Here is an 18560-nt window from a genome sequence, read left to right as displayed (position 1 = left end):
TGGAGGGGGATCTCCCTCACTAATTACACCTGTCCAGACCCCTCCAGATGCTCCCTTGGAGCCAATACAATTCTGATAGTTGTGGTATCTTGGAAGGGTTTGTGAGTAGCCATTAGTAAAATGTTTAGTTTAGTTTTGTTTTGTGGTGCAAAAAACAACTGAGGTCATACGTGCCCAAGTCGAAACTATAGAACACGAACAGAGAGAGGAGGGAAACGACTATACGTCAGTCCCAATGGACGTAACAGGAGACAGCTAATAACAGGCCTCTGGAAAAAGGGCTAAAAAAACACCATACAAAAATGGAGGTCCAAAACTAAAAATTAAATGGCCTTCGTCATATTGCTTTGGCGGATAAAAAGTAAAATGCGGTCAACAGCCCATGTGTCATTCACTAAAACGGCTGATAAATCAGATGCAAACCCAAACTGGAACGTAAATTGTTAAAACCATGGCATTCCAGCAGGAAGTGGCAGACAGTTAAAATTTCGGGCAATGCGTACGAAGTGGTGGGATAGCACTACTGATCAAATGAAAATGGCTAAAAAGGCAGTGCACAATATGCAGCCGAGTTAAAACAATCTCCTCCCAGTGGGAGGGCCAAGAGGAGGTCGTCCAAGGTGCCGGGAGAGGCTTAATAAGCTAAAGCTTATTCCGGTGAAGGAAGGACCATTGGCGATGCCAAAGGGACACCACCTCCTGACAGACAGCAATGCAGAGATCACCGGAGGCAACATAGGTACTCGGGGCTGAGGTATGAAGACTGCAGCCTTGGCAGCAGCGCCAGCAGCTTCATTTCCTGGCAGACCGACATGACCAGGGACCCCACAGACACATGACACTGGCTCCACCAAGAGTGAGCATATGAGTTTTCCTGGACCTGCTGCACTAAGGGATGAGCAGTGTACAGTGCACAGAGACTTTCGAGGGCGCTGAGTGAGTGAGTGAGCAGAGGACGCAATTGGGAAGGCTGTGTCGCTGGGTGTACTTCGTGGCCTGATACAAGGCAAAAAGCTTGGCTATAAATACTGAGGAATGGGTCAGAAGCCGATACTGAAAGACACAGGTGCCAATGACGAAGGCACACCTGACCCCACGGTCAGTGCGAGACCCATCAGTGTATACAAAGGTACTATCGCGAAGTTCCATGCAAAGGAGGTGAAACTGAAGGCAATAAACTGAGGCTGGAGTAGTGCCCTTAGAAAGTGAATGAAGGCCAAGATTAACATGGGCTGATTCACAAAGCCAAGGTGGTGAAGGGTTCACACCCACTGGAAAGATAGCAGGTAGCGTGAAGTTAAGCTGCTGAAGCAAGTGGCGAAAGCTGACTCCAGGAGGCAACAGAGAAGAGGGACGAGACCCAAACTGACGATCAAAGGAATCATCAAAGGAAGCAGCACAGGAGGTGTGGCCACGCATGGCAAACAAACATGCATACCTGCTGAGGAGAAAGTCACGGCAGTAGGACAATGGTAGTTCAGCAGCTTCAGCATACAGACTTCAGGCTGGTGTAAAAGGTGCCTGTGGCCAAACGGATGCCATGATGATGGATAGTGTTGAGATGGTGTAAAGGGACGGGCGTGCAGATGCATAAACAAAGCACCCCTAATTGAGCTTTGAACAGACAAAGGGACCGGTACAAACTGAGGAGGGTGGTTCAATCGGCACCCCAGGAAGTATCACTGAGGACATGTAGGATACTGACAGACCGCGTACAGCAGGCTGCCAGGTAATATACATGGTAGGACCAAGAGTGTTTCCTATCGAGCACGAGCACCACGAATTTCGTAGTGTCAACAAAAGGAAAGGCAACAGGCCCAAGATGGAGAGATGGTGGGAGAAACCATTTGCGCCACCAGAAATTCATACAGACAGTTTTGTCAGTGGAAAAGCGAAAGCCATTGTCAATGCTCCAGTAGTGAAGACGATCAAGACAGCACTGAATATGCTGCTCAGTGAGACAGGTCCGTGGAGAACTGCAATAGATGGCAAAATCATTGACAAAAAGGGAGCCAGAGATGCCCAGTGGGAGACAGGCCATTATAGGGTTAACGGCAATAGCAAAGAGGACGACGCTCAGGGCGGAACCCTGAGGCACACCATTTTCCTGGATAAAGGCATTCGACAAGGCAGAATCCACACGTACCTTGAGAACTCAGTCTTGCAAAAATGCCCGAAGTAAACAGGGCAGGCGCCCATAGAAGCCCCACATGTAAAGAGTACAGAGGATACCAGTTCTCCAGCAGATGTCGTAGGCCTTCTCCAAATTGAAAAACACAGCCACAGTCTGGAATTTCTGCAGAAAACCATTCATGACATGAGTGGACAAAGTAACGAGATGGTCAACTGCAGCATGCTGCGCTTGAAATCCACACTGTGCATTTGTTTGTAAATGGCGACACTCGAACCATCACACCAGCCGAGCATGAATTATACGTTCCATCGCCTTGTTAATGCAGCTGGTAAGAGAGATGGGGTGGTAGCTACAAGGAAGGTGTTTGTCCCTAACAGGCTTAGGTATGGGTATCACGGTGGCTTCATGCCAGAATCCAGGAAATGTACCCTCAGCCCAGATGTGGTTGTACGTGTTGAGCAGAAAGTGCTTGCATGCACGAGAGGTGCTGCAACATCTGAATGTGGATGGCGTCTGGCCCTGGGGTGGAGGATCAGGATGAACTGAGAGCATGATCTAGCTCCCTCATAGTAAAGGCGGCATTTTAGCACTCATGATTTTGAGAAGAGAAGGGTATCGCTCAAGCCACCTCCACTCGTTTCCGATGGGTGAAGGTAGAGTAATAGTAGGAAGAGCTCCAAACTGCCACAAAATGGTGGCCCAAGGTGTTTGAGATAGCAATAGGGTCCACGATGACATCGTCAGCTACTGTCAGGCCGGAAAATGGTTTTCCAGCATAGGCTGGTGGTTAAAAACGCAAAGAGCACGTCTCCATGCGCAAATTGTGTCGCGGCATGCCTCAGTCAGCAAGGGACTGGGACAAGACATGGTAAAGAGGAAGTGCGAGGATTGGAACATTCTGCAGGAGTAAGGATAACCTTTCTGTGAGAGTCCACCTGGTCATCACAACTGGGGAAATCTTGTTCTTTGAAGGTCGCCAGGGAGGAGTGAAGCTGCCAGTCAGCCTTAGTAAGCTGCCATTTGGGCATGGATGCAGATGGGGTAGGAGTCAACAGACGGAGAGCACATTGGAAATGGTCACTCGAGTAGGCGTCAGAAAGAATGGACCACTGAAGATGATGGGCAAGCTGGGCAGTGCAAAAGGATAGGTCCAAATGGGAATAGGTGTGCGAGGAGTCGGAAAGGAAAGTGGGTGCTCCAGTGTGAAGGCAGAAGAGGTTAAGTTGGTTAAAGTCAGCCAAGAGGGCACCTATCTGACATGTCCTGGGAGAACCTCAAAGTCGATATGTGCATTAAAGTCACTGAGAAACAAAAATGGGGGGAGGGGGGTGTAGCTGCCCAATAAGCAGCAGAAAGTCTGCCCTGGTGACAGCAAATGATGGAGGGACATAAATTGTACAGAGGGAAAAAACCAGGCAGGAAAGGAAAAGGCAAAATGCAACAGCTTGAAGATGTGTAGTCAGGGAGATGGGTTGATTATGAAGGTCATCCCATTTGAGCAGACGACACCTCCATGAGACGGAATGACGACCTCAGGGGGAAGGTCAAAAGAAATCAGCATGTAATGTGAAAGCTCAAACCGGTTCTGAGGGCACAATTTCGTTTCCTGAAGGCAGAGTACAAGAGGAGGCTGCGATGCTAAAAGTAGCCATAAATCCTCTTTGTGGGACCGAAGGCCACAAACATTCCATTGAAGGACAGTCATGAGGAGGAAGAGATGTAGGGGTGTCAACTCGGCAGCCGCCACAGAAGCATCGGCGTACTCGTGCAGTCAGTCTGTGGAGTCCAACGCTGAAAAACAGTTGGTGGTGCGTACCGGCGAGACAGAGGTCAGCTGAGCTAAGGGACCACGTGGCGACACCGTCGAGCAGGATCTCCAAGTTGGCGAAGGAGAAGACAGTTTGTCATAAGCGGACTTCGTCGAGCCCTTCTGGTTAGAATAAGAGTTGGGTGTTGTTTGGCTGGAGGAACAGAGGAAGTCTTCACGGGACTATTCCTTCTGTCCTTTCCTGCCTGCTGGTTGTGTAATGGGTGGCTTCGCCCCTCAAGTCAAGAGTTTTGACGGTTTGTTGCACAGCGGGATAGGGGAACAGCGATGCTACCTTGACACTGGGCGATTTCACACCCTCAGAGCCAAATTTGAGGTCGCATGTCTGCGTGGCTATGTCCTTCATGGAGTGAGGGGTAACAAGAACAGAACTGTAGGTGCCAGACAGGAGAACACAGGGTTTGCGACTAGCCAGTAACTTGCGAGCTACTGGGTAAGGCATATTTTCCTCTTTAACAGCCCACTCACCTAGATACACAGGATAATCCTGAGCGGAGGCAGCATGGCCGCCATTGCAGTTGATTCAGCAGGGAGGAGGAGACAGACATTCACCCTCGTGTGAATCCCTGCCACAGGTTACGAATTTGGCTGAGTGTCAGCAAGATGTTCGAGTGTGGTTGAAACAAGGACACTGGTAGCAGTGCATCAGATTCGAAATGTACAGCTGGATTGTGATCATTTCATAGCCTGCTTTGATCTTTGACAGCAGCACCACCCCAGCAAAAGTGAAGAGAAGAGTGCAGGTGGGCCCCATGGATGAATCGACCTCTTGTTACACAAAAGACGGCAATGACACCCTGATCAGAGAGATAAGATTGTATTTTAGCCTCAGACCGTCAAGCAGCCTGGTGTAAACTACATCACGGGAATAATTCAAAGTTCTATGTGCCTTGACATGAACAGGGTAGCCATGGAGAAGCGAGACAGAAAGCAGCTGTTGTGTTTGAGAATCGTAAGCCATCTCCAAAAGCAAAGTGTCATTCTGTAAATGAATGCAGAATTTCACAGAGCCAGCAACTACATCAACACCTTTCTGGATAATAAACGGATTCACTGCGGCGAAAGACTGACCGTCTTCAGTATGTAAGACCACAAGGAACCGCGGTGCAGCAGGAAGGGTCTTTGAATCAGTAGCCTCATTACTTTTACATTTCGTAGATGTCGATGGGGAGGATGATTGACACATTGCGAGGAAATCCCCACGATTTCCAGCATCTCTGATGGCGCTCTCCTTCCAACTGAGGGCCCCCTTCACAAGGGGCGCACCCGCCTTAGATGATCGTTCACACCTCCCGAACACCTGATGGAGGGACCAACTGGCAATTTGGGAAGGGTACAGCTCAGGCAATCACCCCTCCCGGGGCCTGGCCTGTACTAGGGGGTTGTGCGAACCCTACCTGTCTACCCGGGGCTGGGAATTACCCATTACCCAGTCACCCGTTACAAATCAGGCACGTGGGCCGGCCTTAAGGAGCTCACAGGCAGGAAGAAGAAAAAAGAGGATTCCCAAACGCTGAAGCGGAGGAACGAGAGAAGAAGGGAAACAAAGAAAGGAAAAGGGAGGAAAAAGAGTAGAGACTGTTCACACATCAGTGACAGAACACAGAACATTTCCAATAATACCCCAGACATGTTCCCCAAGGGAGGGGAGAAAGAATATCAAGAGGATAGGCACACAGCATGGAAGGGAAAAAGTGCTGCAAAGGCTGGGGCCCCATGGTAGCCAAGCACGAACCCGCCAAAGAGTGGCAAACTGCCTGGGGGATTAGTATAATGTTCTCCATTAAATTATCAAGTGTACATCAGCACTTGTGGGGATTGCATGAAATTGCACCACTGTCTGATTCAAACCAAATGTTGTGCCACACTTCTCATCCTTATACAACACCCATACCACCACCTTTGTCATACTAGTTCTCTTTGCTGCCTATTTTGACAGAGCAATACAGGAAGATGGGTTAAATATACTTTGCTTGCTACACATGTAGAACTTTCTTTTACACATGTACTTATGAATTCATGCATCAAGTGCTGTAAGCGAATGTGTATGTCAACCACAAATTAAAAACAGAATGGTTGGCCAATTATTCTTTTGAGAGGTGATAGTGTAACAAGGGAAGTAGCCTACCTTGCATAGCCAAAACTGAAAAAATTACTGACGAACAAACAACATGATGTAACAGACAATTATCAGCAGATTTACAACAGTCACAAATTAGGTATTATTTGGCAAAGGTAATTGCTTGTTTGAATCAATTTATATTAACACATGCCATTCATGTGAACAGTCATATTTCCAAAACATGAGGTTGCTGTGTTGTCATATGTTCCTCCCTTACTCAATATTGAAGTTCGAATGTGATGTTAGAACATTTTTGGTCTACACATACTGTAGTAGCCAATATCAAAGCCAAAGTTATCATATTAGCAAATGATGCAACAAGAATATCAAATTTGAAGCTGGATCTTTACCAGGCATCTGTTAACAGACCTCTACATATTGGTGCAGAAATTTGTAAATAACAGAATGAAAGTGGATAGGGGAATATCCATCTAGCAACTAGGTAAAGTTATCCAGCCAGCAAGCCTAAAAATCAGCATGGTTTCTGATATATGATCTTCACTGCCTGGTTGTCTCTGTTAACAGTATCTTTAATGCAATAACATTGTTGGGAAAAACATGCTAAGATGATACTGTAGTCTTTGGGTCCTGACCATGAATCATGGAACAATAGACCTCTTTCACCAAGATATTCAACAGGTTTGTTTATAAATAACTTTTATGTTACCAGTCACGATTTTCTTTTCTTTATATTTTACATGACACATTCTGGAAATAATTCCCTTTTTAAAGGGTGTTTTACTCTGTGTACTAAACCATTTTTACATAATGCTTTTTATGTGTGAGGTTCTGCTTTGTTCTGTTGAGTTTACTGCAATGTATGAAAAAAAGCACAATTTTAGTTGGTAATCAATTCTTATATCTAGTTAGTGGCAAAATCTGGGAAAACTTGCACTTACAGTTTTCTTATGGTCCATTTGTGCAAAGTCTCACACATGCTAAACATCACATGCAATTTTCTGTGTACACTATACCTCAAGAACAACTTACATAAACAAACATATATTTTTAGATGTAGCCGACACAGTATGATATATATACTAAGATTGTATCTGTTCTTTCGGACATGTCTGAAAGAACAGATACCATCGGTGACCATGCAGCTCGTTAGAATGAAATTACAATGAAATGAACACCCTTAGCTGCTTACAGGTGTTGACATACGACAAGAGTATGATGTGTGTGTGTGTAGGCTTAAATGTGCTGTGTGTACTTGGTGTTACAATTTTGGCCTGTTTGTCCCAAGAAGAACACACAGTATTCCTGGCATATTATTTTGTATATTCCAGAGCGAGCATGGGATATGTATATACTTTATGTATTAGTTCTTGTTGTAGTTTATTAAATTTAGAAAATGCTACTTGTACCTGGTGGTTTTTGAAAATATTTACTATCTTCTGTGAATACTGCCAATGTACTGAATGCTATATACATGTCTGTTTATATCTTTTTCTTTTTCTTTTGTGGTGCAGAGTGTGCACACACAAGCACGCGCGCGCACATGCGGTGTAAACAACCAGATGGCCTAGAAATGGGATCATGTACATATGGAATTATAGCCTACATATAGAACAAAATTTATTTAGCAGCCTAGAGCCCTGCTTTAAGACAATTTAATTTCATAGGAGATATGTAAATGACACACTACTGGTTTAAGGTAATGCCTAAGACATAACAGACAGTATAAACTGCTTCAATAATCTACATGAGAAAATTACATTTACAGTGGAATATGAACAGGTGGAAAGAATCAATTACCTGGACCTAAATATTAGAAGACACAACACCACATGCACATTCAAAAATTATAGGAAAAATACCGTGATGACTGACAATTCCTGCAACCTAATGTCATCCGAACATCCACAAACAGGCAGTGTACAGATCAACTAAAATATCTTTGAACCAAGAAAACTTGCAACAAGAAATAAACAAAGTGAAACAGACCCTTGGTTGACACAATCCTAGGCAATACCAAGAAAGATCCAAAACAAACTGCATCACAAAAGAAAAAGACAAAGACAAATACATATATCTAACATCCAATACACCATCAATATATCACAGAATATTGCAAATCTTTTCAAAATCCACAAAGTAAAATTGAGTTTTCTAAATCCAATGAACTGCATCAAAAACTAATATGTAACTAAGTACAAACTTGACCCTTGCTCACTCTGGAATATACAAATATAATCCAGGAATGCTTTGTGTTCTACCTAGGACAAACCTGCTAACTGTAGCACCAAGTACATCCCCCCCCCCCCCCACACACACACACACACACACACACACACACACACACACACACACACACAAAACTCTCACTCACATAACCATAATCTCTGGCAGCTGAAGCCAGATAGCAAGTAGAAGTGCATGATGGGAGTTGCATTTGCGTGTGCGTTTTGTGTGAGGTGGGGGAGGAGGGGGCGGGAGGGGGGGGGGCATTTTCAGCAAAGGCCTTGTTGTCCGAAACCTGACTGTCCCAACAGTCTTTTTTGTGCCTAACTGTGACTCAACATCTCTGCTATAAGATGATTCCATTATTTCCTGAAATGTGTCATGTAAAAGATAAATAAATGAAAAGAATGACTTGCAATAGAAAAGTTATTTATAAACAAACCCACCATTTTACAGTCTTAGGCTTTCAGCAAATCATAACTGACCAAATCAGAGGAAGTAGTTCACCGAGAGACTTTCAAGTGCTCTGTACTTATTTTGCCACTTTAACTCACTTCAACAAGGATGTTCTGTGGACACATTGCTGTTCTTTGCAGCCAGTGGGCCAAATGTCCCTTGTTTTCTACAACAAATGTAAACCATATTGGACACACTACCATCGACGACCACAATCACATCTATTGTATAAAAATGTGGGCCTATGAATGGGCTGTACAATATCATTTTATTTCTTCCTTGTTTGCAATAGTATTGAAGAAGGCAATAGTTAATTTTCAAAAATGAAAATAAAAAACCATCTGCCACATATGTTCCTGGAGTCGGCATAACAATATTGTCTTCTCTAATCTCTTTGCAAGCCATGAACATAGCTGTGTGCCAGGAGAAAGCTATATTCTTTGTAGGCACTGGCAAATGCAAAGGAACTGTCCAGAGCAACTGCTCTAGCAGCTTCTACAGCACAGATTTGAATGGGCCAATAGTGGACTGTGGATATATTGTCTCTAGCTCCATCAAACAGGGCTCTCAGACTTCAATTCTGATGTTTTTGTTTCCCTTTAAGTGAGCTGAACCATGCCTTTTGCACGTTACAAACTACAATTACACTGCCACTGGATTGCAAGTCAAAGCAGCTATGTTGGATCACTGGTTAATATTAAGAATTCTAACCACAGTTGTAAAAATCCTATATGCTGTCCAATCGTCAAAACTCTGCAACACACTTTTCTGACATTTTTGGGGATGAAGCTGCATATTAACCTTTACTTTTAGTTCCTTCAGCTGCTGGATGTAGCACTTCAGAGCCAATCCTCCAATTTAATATATCTTAGATTTAATTAGATTGTGCATTACCCAATACATAAATGCAAAATACCCTTTCATACAGTAGCTTAAAAACATTCCAAGGATTAACTGCCTTCTGCCTATCACGTCTGCTTCTTCGTGATTATCATCAAACACAGTGACAACAGTCTCATTCACACTACGTGTTCGATGTTCAGATAACACTAGTGGCCCCACAGCTTTACAGATGAATGGCATCGATACCTAATCAAACAGTACAATGCTACATTTTAAGCACATTTCCATTAAGTTCAAGCTGCTCAAGGTGGGATGATTCCTTCGTTTCGTAAGCAAGCTTAACTTCCACAACTGTTAGTCTCATCCTCACCAGAAAAAGGAATAGGATGGATAAGGTTATAAATAAGGTGCATGTCACACAGGCAACTGACAATGAATGAACAATTCCAGGAAATGTTCCTCATATTTTGCAAAGGGTGGACACGTCATGTAAGCATGTCCCATTTCAGGAGTATAAAAATACATCTGAGAATGCTGAGAATGTGACATCCCCTTTACTGGTAACAGAGTTTGGAAGCTATTGGAGGTGGTTATACACTATAGCCATAATTTATGAATGAACAAGGGTGAATGTGTGTAAGAGTGGAACATGGGAAGAAAGATATTTGAATACTTCTTTGATTGCCATGATTAATTTATCTTCATGGGCTCTGCAGGATTGATTCTTAGGGTGTTGCAAGGTTTGAAATTCCAACACAAAAAAATGGATACACAAAATTTTCTAATGTGATTCTTGTCAAATACTTTGAAATGAAATTTGCTATGGCTAGACAGTGGCTTGTTGTTAACTACTCCAACCACAAATTTTCCCACGCACATTTACAATGACAGCATGCCACAGGATGGCAACCAACCTCTTACGCAAGAGAAAAATTCCTGAACTCAAGTAACAGAATTAACATATGCTGATAATTTCTTCACAAAAACTTGGAAACAAGATACCAATTTACAGATTTTAAAAATATGGTAATGTATAGTTAAATGTAAATAAAAAACACAAATTAAATGTTCATATTTTGAATGTAACTGATCTCACCTTAGCATCCGCTCTCTTTCCTCTAAAACCTTTTTTCTTTTAAGATCATATTCTGTCTCCTCTTCTGATGAATCAGAAGAGTCCTGTGCTCTTTTATGTTCTGATTTTACATCTCCAGAAGCCTTTTCATGTCCATTAGATGGACTGAGTTTCCTTTTTCGGTACTCTCTTTCTCCATTCTCCAGTTCTTTTAAATTTATGCCTATCTTATCTTCATTATAATTTACCTCCTGTAAAATATGAAACAGAAAATTTTGTGGATCAGAAACACATTTTAAAATATAATCTTAACCTACAAGAATGGATTGTTTCTTTCGAAGTAAGGGTGGTAACAGCCTGTAATTCACTAGTACCAGAACATGGAACACTCAGGCACATGAATGGGTGGTAGATGGACCAAGAAAATTCACTTTTGGATTCCAATACCTAAATAACAACTTATACCACAACAGTTGTAGTAGGCACTGTCTTCAATCAACATATAGCCAACTCAGAAACCCACGATACGATACCAACAGCAAAATAAACAGATTATAAATCACGACTCACACCCGGTACTCACAGCTTTACTTCTGCCAGTACCTTGTCTCCTACCTTCCAAACTTTACAGAAGCTCTCCTGCGAACCATGCAGAACTAGCACTCCTGAAAGAAAGTATATTGCAGAGACATGGCTTAGCCACAGCCTGGGGGATGTTTCCAGAATGAGATTTTCACTCTGCAGCGGAGTGTGCACTGATATGAAAGGTCCCGAGTTCGAGTCTCGGTTGGGCACACAGTTTTAATCTGCCAGGAAGTTTCATATCAGCGCACACTCTGCTGCAGAGTGAAAATCTCATTCTAGTTTATAAATCAGTGTAACAACAACAGTTACCTGTAAAAGTATTTGGCAAGTGCCACTACAGTATTGTCACAGCAGCCGTCAGCTCCCCCATTAGCTGACACTTCAAAGACAATGCATGCTAATAAATAGAGGCAGTGTTGCCTGCTGTGATCACTAAATAGCAGTGCTTTCACGGTAAAGCATTTTGCTAGTTCATGGCACTTCTTCAAAGTGCATCAGCAGGTGAGCTCTACTCCAACACTGTCAGTGAAGTGGACCTTTGTTAATTGTTAAGATGCACTTCCCCAATGGTGGCCAGTTTACACACAACATGAAGAGCTCTGACAGGAGGAACTTATGTTGAAAGTGAGACGTGTCAACTACCAAGTAACTAATCAGACTACAGTTCAACAGTCAACATGAAAAAAGTATTTCAGACCTCCTGAGTATTAACCAAATAGATTTTTCACACAGTTTCTCAATGCACAATGGATTAGCTATCAAGGTGCTATTATAGCAATGAAGTTCTACGAGGGCAAAAAGTTTATCAAGGAGAATACAGTTTGGCAAAACTCTTACATGGTTGCCAAAATACTTGGAAAAAACACGAACAACAATGAGAACATTTAGTTCAAATGTGACAAATGTAGAAGAGCTGTAGCCAAAATTTATAAACGTCATAAATCACATGCTAGATGGATATATGCCTTATAATATAATAGGAGATTGCAAAAAGGAGAAAATGGAGGCAAGCTGATAGAGAAAACACTAGCAGTCTGATATCTACAAACAAATCTACCATCGGAAGTACAGAAGACATCAGTGAAAGAAAAAAATATTAAATTCTGGATTTAAAAATGTATTCACACACAATGACCCGGTTACTGAACACTGGCATTGTATGAACTAACAAGTACTGGTAATGAAGTACTTTCAATTTCAAACCAAATGAAAGTATTCATTTGGGACAACAAACAAGATTGTGAAGTATTACAAATAAATCACCAGAATTAGCCAATTTCTCATTCAGATTAACTGAAAATCTCTCCTCACACATGCCATGTGTCTCAAAGAGTACATGTAATTCGTATTTTAAGATGAATTAAATAGCAGATGCATAAACCACTAGCTGGAAAAAGGCAAGTTACTAAAAGGTGGGTGGAGAACACCTGATTAAATATTACTAAGGAATATATCTAGCAGCTCCTGTGTGTTCAACTGTAGTAGAGTTGGCGAAAGGAGGTCCCTGACAGCTGGCACCACTGCTGTCAGCTTTCAACCGCCATTGTGTACCACACAAGACATACTCAATAAATACTGCAAAAAGCCGCCACCACAACGGCAAAACACCTGACATCTCTCAGGTCTTTTGCACCAACCTCCACATGGCACTCAGAAGCCCTGGTCTCCTCCTGCATCCACACTACTTCCTAGAGCATGTCATGTACATTGACTGACAGAGTGGGCAACCAATAGGGAACACTGTCAACTGCAGACTACATTGCTTCTGTCCTGTACTGACAGACCTGGAAATCTTTCAGCTAAGAGGAAAGAAAATAAGACATGTCACAGACACCCTGACAGTTACAAACCAGCAGTTGCACACCTCAGTTCAGTACCTGCAATCTGCCCAGTAAAATGCTCTGAAGACTGCCCTCTGAGTTCACACTGCGTACATAGAACTAGGACCAGTACAAAGTGTCTGCAATCATTACTCTCATGGACTGCCTAGAGAGAAAAAGTTATTAAAATATCCAGTGCCAATCATCAGACAGTACCTAAGTAGCATTTGAAACACTCTCGTAATAAGTTTTACTCGCTATTTCTTAGTGTGTTGCCACCTATCTGTTTTACTCCATCATGTGAAGCAAGTGTTTAACTGCAGGCATGTAAATCAGTCACGATTAACGATTCATAGTAGGGAAACAGCTTTCTGTTACAGTGGATGTTTGGGATGAATTAATACAGTGGAACTTTGATTTTACATTCTCCGATTTTAAGTTTTTCATGATTCTACACTATAAATTCGTACCCCCCCCCCCCCCCCCCCCATGAGAAACACTTAAGATCAATGCAAAAATTCCTACATTTACATTTCTTCCTAGGAAGCTTTACCTTGATTCTAAATTCTTACTCAATGTCTCGCTTGACTTCATCCCTTTTCTTCCTATCGACATCTGATGTGAAATGGCACAAAAGATAGATGGTTCGCACCACAGGTGGTGGTGGTGGTGGTGGTGGTGGTGGTGGTGGTGGTGGTGGAATATTTTAGGCCATTGTAGAGAGGGAGATTAGAGAGAGGAAATGTTGACATAATCCAAGATAGGTGTTGCCAACACAACTTGCAACATTTTGCTTCATTGTGCAATTAGGATTCAACTACTGCTAGTTTGTAGTGGTAATGGAAAAACAAGACAGTTGACACAAAGTGTTCCAGATACATGATGATTGGGCCCAGCCATTTCCGGCTAGGGAAATCTTATTGGCTGGCCTATGTGACCTGAAGTAGTAAGAAATTTATTAAACTCTAGCTAGAAAATATAGGTACGGTGTCTGTGGATTAAAGAAAGGAAGATGTAAATTGGGTAAGAGGTTATCAAGTTAAAAGAGCTGGTATATATTTCCAGTTCTGAATTCTGTTTGTAGGCGTCCGAACAAAATCCATTGTCATGAGAGAAAATTTTCTTTAGTCATCAGTTCAAATAGAATTTTTTGTTATACTTCTCAACCTTGATTCATTATTGTTGGCCTACTACAGTCCTTTGCAACGTGTTTGCATTAGGCAGTTGACTGACTGATTTGGGGGTAGCAACCAAACAGCAAGATCATTGGTCCCATCAGGTTAGGGAAGTATGGGGATGGAAGTCGGCTGTTCCCTTGCAAAGGAACCATCCCAGCATTTGCCTGAAACAATTTGAGGAAATCACAGAAAACCTAGATCAGGAGGGCATGGTGTGGGTTTGAACTGTCGTCGTCCTGAATTCAAGTCCAGTGTGATAACCACTGCGCCACCTCGCTCAGTGCATTAGGCAGTCACAAAATGGAAGGCAAGTAGAGAAGAATATTGTATGAAGCTACTTTTAAGTGTAAAGTAATTCTTTATGCTGAAAAATATGGTAACAGAAGTGCAGGTAGTGTGTTCAGTGCAGCTGAGAGTAACATTCGCTTATGAAGAAACAGAAATTGGGATTATTTGCAACTACCGCTACTAGAAAGAAATTAGCTGGACCTCGCAAAGGAAGACATCCTGATGTTGAAGTAAATGTTTTGGAATTCATCTGAGAAAGGAGGAAAAATGGGCAACATGTGACCAGTGACATGAAAAAAGTAATAAAGAAGCAAAAGAGGTGGCTGCAGCTCTTAATATACCGAACTAAGAGTTTCAGGCTAGCCGAGGATGGGTTGATCACTTTATGAAATGAGCAAGCTTATCTCTGCGATGCCGTACAACAATATTCCAAAAGATTTCACAGGATTTTGAGAAGAATCTTCAAGCATTTCAGCAGTATGTTATGACACTTCGTAAAGAGAAGAATTTTTCGATCGGCCAAACAGGCAACGCTGACAAAGACTCCAATTTGGTTTGATAAGCCACGTAATTACAAAATTGATGAGAAAAGTACAAAAGAAGTTACCATGAAAACATCTGGGTGTGAAAAACAGCAAGTAACAGTAAAGCTGGCAATCACAGCAGATGGGAACAAACTTCCCCTTTTTTAATCTTCAAGCGAAAAACAAGCTCGAAGACTCTAAAAAATGAAAAGCTATTCCCTGATGATGTCACTGTTCAGAATGAAGAGAAGGGAAGGACGACAAACTCTGATGCTTGACTGGCTCTGAAATGTGTGGAAACTCCATCCTGGTGGGCTTCCCAAGCAACCATCAGTGATTTGTCTCAATGTATTTCGTGGTCATCTCACTGACGACGTAAAAAAGAAGATCCACAGCCTACCCAGTGACTTGTTATTAATCCTGGAGGAACGACTTCTGTATTACAACCCCTGGGCATTAGTATAAATAAACCTTTCAAAGGTTATGCTCAGGAATGCTACAAAAAATGGTTTTGCGAACCAAATCTTGAAATGACTCAGACAGGAAAAATTACACGTGTTGCACCCTACATTATTGTGCACTGGGTTTTGGCTGCCTGGAAATGCTTCGAAGCCCCAATGATTGTAAAATCATTCAAGAAATGATGCATTTCAAATACAGGCAGTGGCAGTGGCGGTGAAGATGATGTGCTCTGGAACACCGAGGACAGCAGGGAAGAAGGAAATGAATTTACTTCTGATGTAAACTCTTCTGAGGATTCCAGTAATGACATTAGTGAATAATGATGATTAACACCTGTAATTTACAGTATGTTTCTTTGTATGTCATGTAGGTAATCAAGTTAGGTGTTTTTTTTATAGTTCGTGTACACATTCACTATTGTTTGAAATAAAATTAGCATTGTAAAATAAATTTCAACAATACAAAAATACACCACCAGCGATGTGCCAAAAACCCTTTTTTTGTTAATTTAAGTTCAAAAATTGAGGTGCACATTAAATTTGTGTAAATGAATCATTTAGTTCATGTTTTATCAAAGAATACCTAAAGCATGCCCTTGCTAAAGAAAATCAGTAAAGCATTAAAAACTACATATCAGTTTCACTGCTGTCTTTATTCTGAAACATAATTGAAGCAATCACGAAAGTGATAAGTTACATGAATAAATACAACCTCTTCAATGAAGCACAGTTTGGTTACACAAGTGGAAGAAGTACAATATCAGCCATTGCCGAGTTCACCGAAGTGATACTCTAAGGTCTTGATATGTTGAGTGGCTACACGTATTTTATTAGACTTGTCCAATGCTGCTGACACGGTTGACCATCAAATACTACTGAGCAAGTTCAAAGCACTAGGTGTAACAGGAACAGCGATAGATTGGTTTCAGTCTTACTTGGAAAACTGGGTACAAAAGGTGGATATCTTCCACACATCTTCTGATGACAAATTTTTAGTGAAAGAATTGTCACATAAGAAATATATAAACAAAGTTTTCTTCAGCACACAGTATTCAATCGAACTATGTTCTTAATATCAGGTTAGTGCATAGTTATAAACACAACAGATACACATAACAGAGATTTTAGTCATCTATAACATATTTTCCTTCACTGTTTTCAACAATCTGCCAACACAGGGGTAGTAGAAATCACAAAGTTTTGGGGTAAAGAACTTGTCAAGCCATGTTCAGAGTGCATTTGCATCTGGAAAGGAAGTTCCTTGAAAGTTGTTTGGTAGAGAGCAGAAAAGGTGAAAATCAGAATGAGCAATATCAGCTGAATAAGGTGGGTGTGGAATGACTTCCCAACCTAAATCCTCTATAATATTTTTTGGCAGTCTAATAGAATGCAGACAGGCATTACCGTGGAGTAGCATCACTTCACACAGTCTTCCTGGTCATTGTTCTCTGACTGCATCTGCAAGAAGCCTCTGTTGTTGACAATAAATGTCAGCAGTGACGGTTACACCTCAAGGAAGCAATTGCTGTCCTGCCAGATGGATAACACTATCTTATGGATGTACACAGGTCTTTGTATGGCGTGTTATCACCTTCTTTGGGCTCATTCAATCTATTTCTCGTCATCAGTAATGATTCAAGATACGAATTGACAGTGTTGTTCACGAGCCAATTGACGATGAGCAAGCAGAGATGAACACGTAGTCACCAACTGATTTTTGTGACTGGCTTAGAACATGCAGTCCCCTCACACCCATTTTTTGAAGCTTCCCCATTGAATGAAACTGCCACACAATGGTGGAATGATCGCAGTCTATCACAATTGCCAGTTCTAGAGTACACTGACCTGAATCATTGTGGATTAATGCATTTAAACGATCATCATCAAACCCCAAAGCTCTTCCTGAACATGGTGAGCCACTAATGACAAAACGATCCTCCTTAAAACAAGAAAACAACTTTCTTGCCATGTTCTATCCAATAATATTACCCCTATACATGGCGCATTGTTTCTGGCTGCCTCAACTGCTGTCACCCCTCGACTGTACTTAATGGAAGAATATCTTTGAAATGTTCCAATTTCCCCACTTGGCACTCCATTTTCTTGCATCCACATCTCTACTCATTATCTCTAAATGACAATATGTAAATTCAAATAGCAACAGTGAACCACAAGTAAAAAAATGACAATTGGTAAATAAACCCACTCCAACCAGAATACCTTCACGCAAAACAAATATGCTATGAACCTATGCACCAACCTAATATATATCAATGACTTTCCAGAGAGACCCCCCCCCCCCCACACACACACACACACACACACACACACACACACACAGCAGTCTGAGGGGACTGAAACCACACTGCGAGCAGCAGCACCAGTGCGCAGTGCCTTTCCAGAGAATTTAAGACACGGGGAAAAAGATTTCTTTGTCGATTACGGAAACATCTTAGTCATTGATAAAATATCAGTACTCCTACTGAGGAAGCAAATGAAACTTCACAGATGTCTACAACTGGGCAGTATGTAATAAATTGACTGAACATAAAATGACTAGTATGAATTTAAACAGAGAGAGAGAGAGAGAGAGAGAGAGAGAGAGAGAGAGATACTACTGTTACTAAACATGGATGATAAATCCATAGATTGTGTGGCAAACACAGTTTTTAGAGATGAACACTGACTGTCAGCTAACACAGTGTGAAGATACTGCGAATGTGTGGAAGTCTTCAATGAGGGCCTCTCACAGGGATTGAGTTGTCCTCTGCCGGATCCCGAAGGCCATGCTTGGGCGACCACAGTTACCTCCTGCACCATGAAAACCTGCCTCAGTGTCGGTGCGGTGACCGGTTGATAGTGGCCCATCTTTTGGTACACCGTCCCATTTTGACTGCCCAACAACGGAATCTTGGGTTACCGGACTCATTGCTGCTAATTTTATCTGACAATGCCTCATTGGTTCATTTAATTTTACGTTTTATTTGTGAGGGTGGGTTTTATAATTTGATCTAAGTTTTAGCATATGTCCTTTGGCCCTCTGTGTCCTCCACCCTAGTGCT

The 18560-nt window shown here is 42.0% G+C and overlaps 1 protein-coding gene across 1 annotated transcript in view; it reads right to left on the bottom strand.

Annotated features, from left to right (window-relative positions):
* The window catches only part of LOC124566468 (WD repeat-containing protein 76-like), a 157992-nt gene that overhangs the window by 122048 nt on the left and 17384 nt on the right, over positions 1 to 18560 (bottom strand). The window contains exon 2 of the mRNA XM_047131028.1: positions 10664 to 10893. Coding sequence (XP_046986984.1) covers positions 10664 to 10893 — 230 coding nt within the window. The remainder of the gene's footprint in view (positions 1 to 10663; positions 10894 to 18560) is intronic.

Source organism: Schistocerca americana, chromosome 1, assembly GCF_021461395.2.
Source record: "Schistocerca americana isolate TAMUIC-IGC-003095 chromosome 1, iqSchAmer2.1, whole genome shotgun sequence".
Classification (NCBI taxonomy): domain Eukaryota; kingdom Metazoa; phylum Arthropoda; class Insecta; order Orthoptera; family Acrididae; genus Schistocerca; species Schistocerca americana.
This window is presented reverse-complemented; position numbering and strand designations above follow the sequence as displayed.